Source organism: Micrasema longulum, unplaced genomic scaffold (genome assembly GCF_059751315.1).
Source record: "Micrasema longulum isolate JH-2025_06_02 unplaced genomic scaffold, ASM5975131v1 h1tg000952l, whole genome shotgun sequence".
Taxonomy (NCBI): domain Eukaryota; kingdom Metazoa; phylum Arthropoda; class Insecta; order Trichoptera; family Brachycentridae; genus Micrasema; species Micrasema longulum.
The window spans coordinates 237,155-250,091 of NW_028278143.1; the positions used below are offsets into that span (position 1 = coordinate 237,155).

General features: G+C 32.5%; 1 protein-coding gene across 6 annotated transcripts in view; it reads left to right on the top strand.

Moving 5' to 3' along the window:
* Positions 1-10,107, top strand: part of LOC148277950 (uncharacterized) — a 49,630-nt gene extending 39,523 nt beyond the window's left edge. For 3 of the 6 annotated variants that reach the window (XM_088232133.1, XM_088232132.1, XM_088232131.1), the window contains 2 exons: positions 2,471-7,064; positions 8,248-10,107. In XM_088232133.1, coding sequence (XP_088088259.1) covers positions 2,471-7,064; positions 8,248-9,152 — 5,499 coding nt within the window. In that variant the 3' untranslated portion in view covers positions 9,153-10,107. Of the gene's footprint in view, positions 1-2,470; positions 7,065-8,247 lie in introns of those variants that run through there. The other 3 variants (XM_088232137.1, XM_088232136.1, XM_088232134.1) reach the window with 3 other exon arrangements.
* The last annotated feature ends 2,830 nt before the right edge of the window (positions 10,108-12,937 follow it).

The window sequence follows — 12,937 nt, forward strand, 5'->3', positions numbered from 1 at the left end:
AGATTTGTCCATTTTTAAACTCCCCCTGAAATGTCTCTTTTGCGCTTCGTCGGCGTCGGTTTTTTCCGAACATTTTCCCGCTTTATCCTGTCAATAAATTACCTAAGTAGGTACGTTAAAGATTAACAGTACAAAAGTCAAAGGTCGTCACTTACTAATGAATCAATATCTTCTCTCCTACCATTACTCTCTGTCGACATTTTCTGACATTTTCATTCACCGTTCTAATTTACCAAACAGTTCCCTTCTTTTGAATGTTTTTTTAAGATGATAATCTAATTCCTTTGTGCCGTCGCATTCAACGATTTTACTTGTGTAAATTGACTAATGATTTAATTCGAAATATTTTATTAGGTAAACAGAGATTTATAAAGTTTATATTTGAAGCACTAAGTTTGTGGTTATTCATCACAATAAAATAAATAAAACAACTTTGTTTTTAACCACAAATTTTAGTTTTCCACCGACTGGTTTCAAAGCAAACAAGCTTCTTTATCAAGGTTTACGTAACTAATGAATTGATTCCTTTTTTATTTTTATCATGTTCACTAAATACTACACGTGGGCCTAATAAATCAAGTCGTTTTTTCCTTACATAGGTGAACATACAGATAAAAATAAAAAAGGAATCAATTTATTAATTACGTAAACCTTGACGAAGAAGCTTGTTTGCTTTGAAACCGGTCGGTGAAAAATAAAAATTAGTGGTTAAAAACAAAGTTGTTTTATTTATTTTATTTTATTATAAAAAGAGATTTATTTAATAAATTATATGGTTAGAGTGCACAGTGAATTTACATTCATACATAGGACGAGAATGGAACACGGTCCAATGAGGAAATTCAGTGCTACGGGAAATTAGATACAAACATTGATTTCTAGGCGCGGTAAAAAATAATAGAAACGAACTACTTTGAACGACGTTACTAGTTCTTCCGAATCAACCAATTATAGAGGTCTGTGATAGATTTCCGGTTTACGGGAAGCCAATTCACTAATCAGCAGAGCTAGCCGAAGAGACCTTGCGACGTCACACGCGGAGTAATTTCAAAATTTTAAGCTTTAAAAAATCCGCTGATTATACGATACACATTTTTTTACTCATTTTGGCTTAGTTTGATTGTCTATTAACAAATAAAACAAAAACTACCCAGATTCCTCATTAGACAAAGCAAACCCTAAAAACAGCTCATGTGAAAAATCGTCACAATTAATTTTAAAAAATTCAATGATCAAATTATTAATTTTAAAAAATTCCACTGTCAGCGACACGATATTCCAGTATCTTTATTGTATAAATCTATAAATATTTTATCCGTTAGAGCTTTATTATGGTCCAAGCTGGTTTCTCAGCATGCGTCTCTATCTGAATATAGAAATAAATTGGAGCATGTATATAATACTCGGCTCACTAGTGTAGATGGACTAGCTCTCCCTAAATTCAATAATATATACGGGAAAATAACACAAGAGTACAATGTACAAAAAATGCATAATATGCTCCCATTAAATATATTTTTAAAAAAACAAAAAAACTTATCAGGCTCAAGAGAAAGACGTCCGCTGAAAATTTGGCTTTTGGAACGTGGTTTTTTACAATGATTTTTTCTGCGTTTTTCTTTTTTTTTTGTACGTGTAACATATTTTGAATAGGAGTACATATTTTTCTATTTTTTCCATAGCAATAAGAGTTTTTATATGTTATAGAATTTAAGAGATAAGATTATGTGAACTTAACTATAACCACCTGCTGACGAACTGCATTTTATGCAGTTCAGTAGAACTTAATAATTTGTATTGTAATTTTTGTACGTTTTTGATAAATAAATAAAATAAAGTAAAGAGCATGCGAGATATGATATCAGAAAAGCTAGGATTGTATGAATGTGGGTACGCCACGACGTCTGTGACGTTCCATCCTCTTCTCCTACCACAAGGAAATTTTGAAAGATATTTTTGAAATATCTCGGTAAGTCCAAATACGGGAATATCCGCACGAATCCAAACTAGGACAGGACAATTCTGTCTTGTCCCAGCTTCGGACCTATTATCCTAGTGTGAACTAAAATTTGGAAGACAGGACAATGAACCAAAACATTGTTCTAGACAGACGGGCAGGCTATCTCCGTAGGACTGTGAATTAACCTTAACCCCATGAACGCGCTCAATGTTTTGTATCCATTTCGCAGTGCTCCGCATTTGAACTGTGGTGAAATTGTTGTATTGAGCTGGGACAGGAGAGTATTGTCCTGTCTATTGAATATTTTTTCGTGTGAGCTCTTATTATTTTTACTAAAGCCAATTGTCCTTTTGAAAACAAAATTAAATCCAATTCATTTTTTTCTAACTAATTTTCACATATTATTACCTCGTCGCGTGAAATACAATTGCGTTTAATGACTTTGACAATTAGGAGACATGCAATCTAATTAAAAACGAGTTCTCACATAATACTTGTTATTATTTGCAGATATTTTCCAAGGTGGATTTATCTCAGAAGTCCTTGAGCACGTATCAAGAATGCCGACTGACGCACTATCTGTGTTGCGTAAGAGATGCCATCAACCGCATGAATCCGCCAGTGTCCAGAACTGGTTCGCCTCTACTCAACGCTCAGGCCTACACCCTCGACTACGTAGCCAGAGGTATGGGCCTCGCCACAGCTTCCAAGAACAAGAAAGCTACTTTCTACATCTATCCTACAGCGCAGCAAGGCCTCGACCCTTCAGACATATCCCTGCAGATTAAAGGGCCAGGAAATTGCTACGGATCTATCGTTGTACCAGTTATCTACGGAAAGGCTCATATCATCAGGAACGTATTCCTTAATCTCAGCAACCGCCAAAACTTCATACCGGTGCCATTGCCTATAGCCCAAGGCGCCTCTTACATGAGAACATACGACAAACTCAACGTTCATAAAAGTTACTTCGTGCCAAAAATAAAGAACGACATAGATGTTAGTATTGTTATCAGGCACGACCGAGTAAAAGTTTGTTTCATCCCGACGGTCGATGGATGCCACGAACTTTCACTTATCAGCAAAGGTTGTCATCTAATTGGCTCTCCTTTCACTGTCAATGTAGAAGTCAGGTCAATAGAAAAACAAGAAAGTATAGATAGCTTAGACGACGATATTGTAATTGAGACTATTCCAAAACCAGAAAGGAAGGTCGTTTTCCGAATTGTTGACTTTGTAACAGAAAAAATGATTTTGACTGAAGATGGAAGGCTCGAAAGAATATCTAACGAAGATGCTGATGCTTTAATACAGACCAAAGGGTCAATAGAAGATTTAACTAATAAATATAGATTATTGAGTTGTAATTCACCAACTCAACGACCTGATTTGATAGAAGAATACAAAAATGATTTACATGACAATAGCGTTACAATACTTAAACCATCTGAAATGAAACACAATTTTAAAGCTATCGTAAAACGAGTTGTCATTATTCTACGAGTTTGTAAGGAATTCCAATACAAAATATCTCTCAAAAAAACTAAAAATCTTGGTAAAAAAATACTCACACCAACTCCAGATATCGTAAACTTTACTAAAAACGATGGAATTACTAAAAATAACTCTAACATGGATAAACAACCGGTTCGAGAGTCAGCCAAAGATCTTCGGCTGAAATTTAAAAGCAAGCTATCAAGCTTTAGTACAACAGCCGGTAATAACGAGACCTCGACTAAAATTGATTATGTCCCCAATATAAACAGAGGAAAAGAAAGTCCATGTATTGAAAACAATGCTTGTGAACTTTATCAAGTTGGATCATCAATAGAAATAATTGTATCATCTTTTGAGGACGATGAAAACCTTTTTGTTCCAAGTTTACCCCCGGTGGAAATTTTACCAATGTTAGAGGAATTGCCAGAGCGGCCAAAAACACCTGTGATCAAAATACTTGCAGATGCTGACAACGACATGGATTCATCAACATTTAACGAATTCGAACTCTATAAACTCGATGATCAGATATTCAACTCTTTAGATGGTTTCCTTGATAGTTACTGTCCAGAAACTGATACTGCATTGAATATAAGTCTCTTACCTGTAACAGATAATCTTTTGATTGATGGAAGAATATCACCATCCATCGAGTTTCATATTGGAGAACCTGTAACGCCAACTAGGGTGTTGCATACACCTATACCTCTAGAACCAGATATGGATTCCATAATATTAGCCTCAAATCTTGAAGAAGCACTTGTCAAATACGACATGAAAGTGCAAAAACATAGAGAAATTGAACAAAATCAGTCAGAAGATAGCGGTTCATCAACATTCGCAACTCCTCTCCGCCAAACGCCTTTTGAACAGATGACAGACAGTGAAATTCTAAAAATGTATGAAGAACCATTACCTCATCAGGATTTTCACGAACGTAACCAATCGGAAGTAAAATATAAAAATGATATCTCCATAAACTTAGGAGAAAACAGTACTCATGATTTTAATGTTGAAAAGGGAGGTGTAAGTATCAGACGACTAATAAAAATAAATGAGTCAACAGATACCCAAGAGAGTATTGAGAGTGATAGTGAAATCGAATCTCCTGTTCGAAGTCAATATAATAGTTCAGAAATTTGGGATTCAGCTTATATCAGCATCGACGAGGTTAACAGTTTTCCAGACTCAAACAAAACTAGTTCGAGTAATGGAAATTCACCTAGAGGTAAACTTTTTTGCATAGAAGAAAATGAGCAGGAATACAAGCAAGCGATAATAATTGATAACAATCCAGTAAAAAATACAATACTAATAAATCAAACAGGCCCTGCAGAGTACGAAATGTGGAAATCTATTAAACATAATGATAATCAAGAAAATGAACCTATTAAATTAGAAGACAAGCTCTCCAAGCATTTCAACAAGCGGAAGAATTCTGATGCTGAATTTACAAATTTAATCGGTGAAACAGTCAATTATTTTTCGCAACACACATTAGATCAATCTAAAAATATTAAAAATAGGTGCTCGAAAACAATACTGGATGATGAAAAAAAAGGTTCACTAACATTTTTTGAAAAATCAGCAGCTGCAAGTAAATCTGAAAAATTATATAACAAAAATTATATTTTAAGAAGCCAGGGTTTTCACAAAAATAAAGAAAGGCCTTTAAATACATTGACAGTTAATGACGATTCGGCATCTGATACTAAAGCAGATATGAATCTGTCAACTGAAGCTGCAATATTAAAATCTTTAGAAAAGGGTGTAGTTGTGAATAATAAACTGTTTTCATCTTTTCAGATTTCAAACAATGAGTCAAATTTTGGAAATCAGAAAATAATAAATTCATGTAAAGAACAAATTAATCAATACATTACTAGTAAAGGTCAAGAATGTTTGACAGAAAAAAGAAACAATAAAAATCACAATAAACACCGCGATGAAGGGAAAAATACAAATGCTAAGAAATTAGTATTATCAAAACTAATGACTGAAAAGAAGGATTACTGGGATAATAAAATAAAGACTTCTCAAAACGCAGAAGATAAAAAAAATAGAGCTTTATCCAGAAAATCATCACCTTTAATCAAACGCAATGACTCACTCAGTAAAAAAAGAGGTCGGCAAGTATTAGCAAAACTACCTAGCGTTACTGACAAATGGAAAACTACTTTTGAACCTAAAACCAAAATAACCAATGAAAATGAATATTTTCAAACTGCATCAAGCCATAATAGTCTCGTAGCTTGCTGGAAAGAATACTGGAATGATAAAGTTGAAAAAACCAAAAGTATTGAAAATGATTGTAATATTTCTCAAAAAATTATAAATGTATCACATGAGTACATTAGGCCGACTAAACATAATAAAGGATTCTCAATAAACGAGAAAGCATGGGAAAATAAAAATAATTTTAGAACAGAAACAGGTAATTTTTTAGGAGAAATCAATTCAGGAGACGACTGCTTTCCTGCTTTGACGTCTTCAAATGAACTCTATAAAAATATGACAAAAAACAAAACAGTGTGTAATAAATATGAACCGACCCCTATCAATCTTAATAAATTGACAGAGAGGATAGATTCATTTTTAGATAGTATTTCAAGTCCGCTACCAATTGTAGACATAGAAACTCCAAGATTTTCCACCCCAGAAACTCCTTTTTGTGGTATAGTATCAAACAAAATAAATCCATGTGATAAAAATAATAATGAAACTGAAAAATTCAATGATTCTGATGGTTTACAAATTGATGAGGACATACTAACAAGTTGTGTAAAAACTTCAAATAGAATATTAAACGGTCCATCTCCTGATTTAATTTTATTGGAATATGATGAGGAATTTAAATCGAATAAGGAAAAATCAAGGATAATTTTACCAGAAGAGACATGCAGAGACATAAAAGAAAAAAATATACTTGAATATGAAAATACCCATCTTTATAAAACTGTGTCAGAAATAAAAGCAAAAATTGAAGTTTTAAGTGAAAGATTTGCAAGTGATGCCAGGGAAAAGTTTATAAAACATAAATCCAAAACAATGGATTTAACGCATACAGAAAAAGTAAAAAAACTTAAGAAATATTATTCTTTAGACAAAATAGATAGGGAAGAGGTAAATGTAACTGACAAACGGAAAAAGATAAAAGATAATTTTTTTGTAAACTACGATTTTAATAAAAACAGTGAAGAAGATACTACAATTAATTTAGATGAATCAATTGACATACCGACACTATCAGAAAGAAAAGAAAGAATAGAAAAGCACCTTCAAATACTTCAACAACGACAAAATCCTTCAGCTGAACCAAAACTAAAGCCAGTCCTTCAAGAAAAAATATCAGATTATTCATGCCAAAAAGGTAAATCACCAGATGAAATAATATCAAAAAAGGTAACCGACAACAATGAAAATGTTGAAGATATTCAAATATTCAAACCAGTTGGAGATATTGTTGCAGTATTTGAAAACCGAGTATCAAATAGTGAATTTAAAAGAGATGCTTTTAGAGAAAATGCTTGGAAAGTTGAATTTAAAACATCTATTACTGCAGAGGAATGTGATGAGACTTTTAAATCTGATGCCGAAAACGGGGAAGGTTGGTTAAGTTTCATAGAATGTTAAAAATATGTATTTTACAGCGTAGCTTTAGCTAAACACAAACTGAGCAAAGTAAATTTATAAGAATTTACAAAGCAAAAATTGAAACCAGGAAACTCATATTATTATTGTATTATATTTGTATTTATTTATTGAGCTGGTGGTTATAGAGAATCCTATTTGAATATTAACGCGTATCTTAAAATAAATCTAGTGGATGATCATTTTACAGCCTTTTTTACTTTAGTTTGAGACAATGACTATGACTAATATGTTTGTATATTTTTATACAATAAAATGAGAAAATAATTATTTTTGTTTTTGGATACGTTTTTATACAATAGTTCAATTTGATTTCAACTATTTATTGACAATTCTTGATGGAATTCCATTGTAATGATGAAATAACTTATATTTACATATAAGTTACTAATTAAAAATACTTGGTACACTTCCACTTATTCGGACCAGTCTAAAGATGCCAATTAGAGGGTGAAAGCACTAATTGGTCAAATAAATAAGTAAAAAGTACCAAGCATTTTTATCCAGTATCTTATATGTGAATATAAGTTATTTCATCATTACAATCGTTTAATGTTTGACTATGCCGTATTGCAGACCTGAATCAGTGAATCTACATTCGACCCCTATCTGTTCACAGTTTGATTTCTATTTTATATGACAACTAATAAATGCATAGCTTGAGAAGCAAAATATTTTAGAAGGTATATCAAAAGACATACAGTACTTTATTAACACATTAAATTAACTTATTTTGAGATACTTTTAGAACAAATTAGGGGGAAAATCAGATACATATTTTAAAAGACGTAATTCCATGATGTCAATTAATTAAATTCTTTATTTATTTGGTTTAAAAAAAATACAAATATTTATTAAATACAGAGAAACAGCTTATAATGACACAACTAGAATGACCCGTGCATGCACATACATAAACACACACAAACATAATATATATTAATACACACATATACATATTATAATTATACTACATTACATAACTTTATATTTATACATATTTTAATAATATTTACAATAATAATAATAAACAACATACTATGTTAGTAAAAGAAAAAAGCTTGTATGTAGTGTTCAACTTGAGCATTTTGTCTCTTATGTCTAGAAATGAAAATAATACTAATATTTTTTTATTTCAGGTACCCAAAAATCAAACCCAAAGGCTTCTCTTTCGGCAATCTCAAATAATGTTCCAAGTACAAAATGGAATCCTGCAGAATTGCAACTAAAAGATAAAATACAAGATTATGCTAAACCACTCCCCTCTCCTAAATTCCCATCTGATAAGATAAGTGATCTTATAAATAGTAATCTAAAAGAAGACCAAAATGACACACATAAGTATAAACAACGCTTTCTTAAAGCCAAGAATTTTTTTCAAAATCTGGATGAACAACATAAAACAAAAACAATAATTCTTAAAAATGATAAGAGACTCAACGAATGCGAAAAACTTTTAAAAGAATTATCCAGAACTGAACCTAACATTCCGAAAGAGAATCTAAATAATGTTTTGGAAAACAAAAGTCAGCCGATGGTAAAAGGGCGCAAAAGACCAACAATAAAAGCATTTTCAGCTCCAACATCCGATACAGAATGTGAATTGCGTAGGAATTCCTGGGCTAGAGCAAGTGCCGGGAAACTGATTAAAATATCAGAAAAATTCCAAATTGAAGGATTATTTGAAGATGTAGCTGGAAAATCCAATCAAACAGCCATTGGCTCTTTCAAAGGTATTCCTCACAAAAATGCAGTTCTGGCCACTTTTCGATCCATGGAAAACCTCAGTCAGCTATCATCTTACGAGTATACAGTGTCACAAATGGAAGATTTCGCAAAAAAAAATGGTATTGTAAATGCCCAAACGTATCTCAGTGATTTCCCCTACCTACCCACAACTGCTCCGGATAAATACAGAGCAAGATATGATGCAGTAGCTTCGGGACTAATTCAAAGAAAAGATCTCTTACAAGTTCAGAAGAACCGTAGGAACAGTGCACCAGTTAAATCAGAAATTATGCTTGGCTTAATGACAAGCGTCTGAGTCTTGAATTTTCCGCATGTTTTGGCTTAAAATCAGATCAAAAGTAGTTTGAGGCTTAACAATAATTGTCAAAATAGAGTAGAAAAATGTACTTAAAATAAAATGTAGAATGTATTCTACATTTTCATTCAACAAAATTAAATCCATATTGAAGACTGAGAATATGATTGGCGCAATACAAAAAACATCTTGATTTTTAATTAATACCATAACTATTCAAAAATATCAATCACTAATATAAAACTAAAAATATTTTTGGTATTTCTCAAGTAACATGAGCATTGGATAAATTTTATCAAATTCAAATTGCAATTATTAATATTTACCAAATGATGTATAATTAAATAGACACATTACAAGCCCCAAGAATATGTGGTAATTACCTTAAAATGTGGTAAATTGTCAAGATCAGATGTAATGCTCCACAGAAATATGCCACCGTCTGAAAAAAATCTTTGATTGCTCTTTCTTACATGAAAGATTGAATGTGTATCTAAATTTGCCGTCATTTTTTTTTTCAAATTGTTGAGTACATAGCAATATTTTCTATAATACAATAGATGTAGCTAGCATAAGAGTAACGAGTGTATTATTGAATGTACATCAAAGTATCTGCCTAAGTATTTAAGAGTATGATAGAAAGCTTGATTAAATGCCAAAATTATGTTTCAATATGACTTATTTTAAAATATGAAAGTTGCCAAAGTGTTTTTTTTTATCTTACTGAATGGAAGAAATTCAATAAGCACGAGCATCCTACAATGAGAGACTGCTAATAATATTTTTTCTTATAATAATGAAAATAATATGATGATAATGTTGTACCATAAGAGTAAAACCAAAGTAAGTGGAAATTCCTTATTTTTGAGGTTCAAATGCAAAACAATCACAAATGTAACAAGCTTGAAAGTGTAAAAGGGAAGTAAGTTTAAATTAAAACATTAATGCATAAAAATTTTAAAAAATAACATTTGAAAAACCCAGTTTTTTTTAAGCAAAGTGAAATCTTCAAAACCCCTTATCTCTAAAACGACACTATTTGTACGTACTACGGTTTTACACTCGAGGTGCAACGTGTAGTATTATGTGATATTAAATATGTATGTATGAATAATTTAGTATTATATAATATAAGTACTTAATAATAAGTGAAAATATCAGTTTGTTGCAATTACCTTGTACGTTGGTAGCAAATAAAAATTATAAAAAAGCTGTTTTTATTATTTTCAACGCCCCTCAAAGATTCAGACCATAATAAGATTTAAGTATAAAACCCACATACTTATTGACGCTTGGAAAAATAGGTGTTGCTTTATTGATTTATGCATATAATTTTTTTATCTTTTGTATGGACACATCACTGGGCACAACCCGCGTCAAACAAACATGTTACTCAAGTAACTGTTCTAACTGCATGACTTTTAAAAGAATTTAATTTAATCATAAAATCGAGTCTTAAAATTTGTCAAAGGGAAACATAATACTCTAATACAGCGTCATATACATCATTATGTGTGAACAAGCTTTTGTTAAGTGCGACGTATATGTTACACTGAGGACAACTGTTAAGTTTTAAAGGTGAGAAAAATAAGTAGACATAAGAGTTGGGTCATGGACCAGTGGTAGGGTCACAAAGTTTGCACCAAAATTGCTTTATTTTATAATAATAAAGCCTTTTTTTTCAAAAAAAGTAAAGACAGACTTCGCAACCAAATACAGCGACCTCCTAAAGCTGGGGTGCAGTATCAAACTTGTTTGGCACACGGGATTAGGATATCTTAAAGCAGATCTAATCCAATAGGCCTGCTTCTACTTAATATAAAACAAAACATAGAAAGCAGTCATCTATCTCTACATGGCAAAGCTAAAAGAGATGGGATTAAAATGGAAAAAGCCTTAAATATAGAACGCCAACAATCACTTAGAAGCGTCTGATACTCTAATAAGAAGCTAAAGTGGAAAATAAAATTAATTGACAATAGGTATTAATATAAAATATATTATGTAAATTGAGAGTTTCGTAATAAGTACTCGGAATTTAGATTGTTGATAATAAAAATGATATGAAATCATTTTGTTGTTATTTCAAATCAACCATTAACAAATATTAATATATTAAAACAGAGATGAAGAACATTTTATGGAAGGGAATATAGAAGTCTAGGCATTAACAGGGCTTATGACCTGTCATTGAGTGGTTTCGGGTAAACTGTGTACCTCATGCGGTTTACCCTTGGAAACCGCCGCTTAGCATACCCAACCCTAAGGATTTTCTGGGCATCAGGCTGCGGCGGCGGGAGTTTGATATGAGGTAAGGTAGTTATACCTGACAGTTACTCATACAATGTGGCTAAGTGTGGCCGACATGAGTACTAAGGGGGGGTGGAGCCCTACATGAGTGCGCTACGCGTACCACCCCGTTTGGCGTCGGACTCTTAGGGGCGTGGCGCTGGAACTCTAAGGACACTATGAGCAGTTAACATCCATTCATGTGCGTGCATACTTCTTATTGAAGGGGGGGGGTCTTCGGATCCCTATCCTCGCCGCGGCGGTCATTCGCCTACACGGTCCGGTAGATCAGCGGTATACTGATCCTATTTGCGAGCATAGTAACACGGTAAAGTCGGACTATTAACTGGCCAGGTTTACAAGATACGGGCCTTAGTTACAGGACAGTTGAATTGGACCTGAGAAAGATTAGCGCTGTCTGGCATTACATCCGGTGTAAAGCGATTTACTATACGTTCCGTTTATAAACTGAGTATTTATTTATTTATTTATTCACACTCTTTATCAAAATACAATTCCATATTCACTTTGCCCAGCTAACAAGGGTACATACCCCGTTCCAAGCTAGGCAATTACATTTTAATATATTATAATACTTAACAAATTAATATAGAGCACAGACAAACAAAATATAAACTTATTCGGATACACATTTTGATTCATATACATATAGACATACACATATATACACACATGTATATATGTGTATGTCTTCCTTATTTAGCTATACTAATACTGTAGACCTGAATAATTGTGAAGTGTCAGCTGAGGATGTCAGAATCGCTCTAAGTAAACTTGGTAATGGTAAATGTATTGGTCCAGATGGTATTCCTGAAATACTACTATCAAATTGTAAATCTAGTCTTGCTAAGCCTCTGTCTTTACTGTTTAATATGTCTTTAACAACGAGTGTATTTCCTGATATTTGGAAAATTTCTATAATAAGACCGATATTCAAATCTGGTGATAAATCTAACGTAACTAACTATAGACCCATTTCAATGATATCTCCTGTACCTAAACTATTCGAATCAATTATTACAAAAAAAATAACACCTATATTTAAAAATGTGCTGATTGAGGAGCAGCATGGATTTAGGACAGCCAAATCAACGACGACCAATTTGCTTTCTTTTACTGATACTATTTTTACAGCGTTCGAGAATAATCTTCAAGCTGATGTACTGTATACAGACTTCTCCAAGGCCTTTGACAAAGTTGATCACAACATTTTATGTGCTAAACTTCGTGCTGTAGGCATTAGAGATCCCTTTTTATCGTTTTTAAAATCCTACCTCTCACATAGAAAACAAAGTGTAAAAATCAATAACTTCATATCAAATAGCTTCCTAGTAACTTCTGGTGTACCACAGGGTGCCCACTTGGCCCCTCTTCTATTTAATCTGTTTGTTAATGATGCTGCTAATGTTTTTTCTTTTACAAAATTCTGGCTTTTTGCTGACGATAACAAGATACTTAAGCTAATTAAAAATATT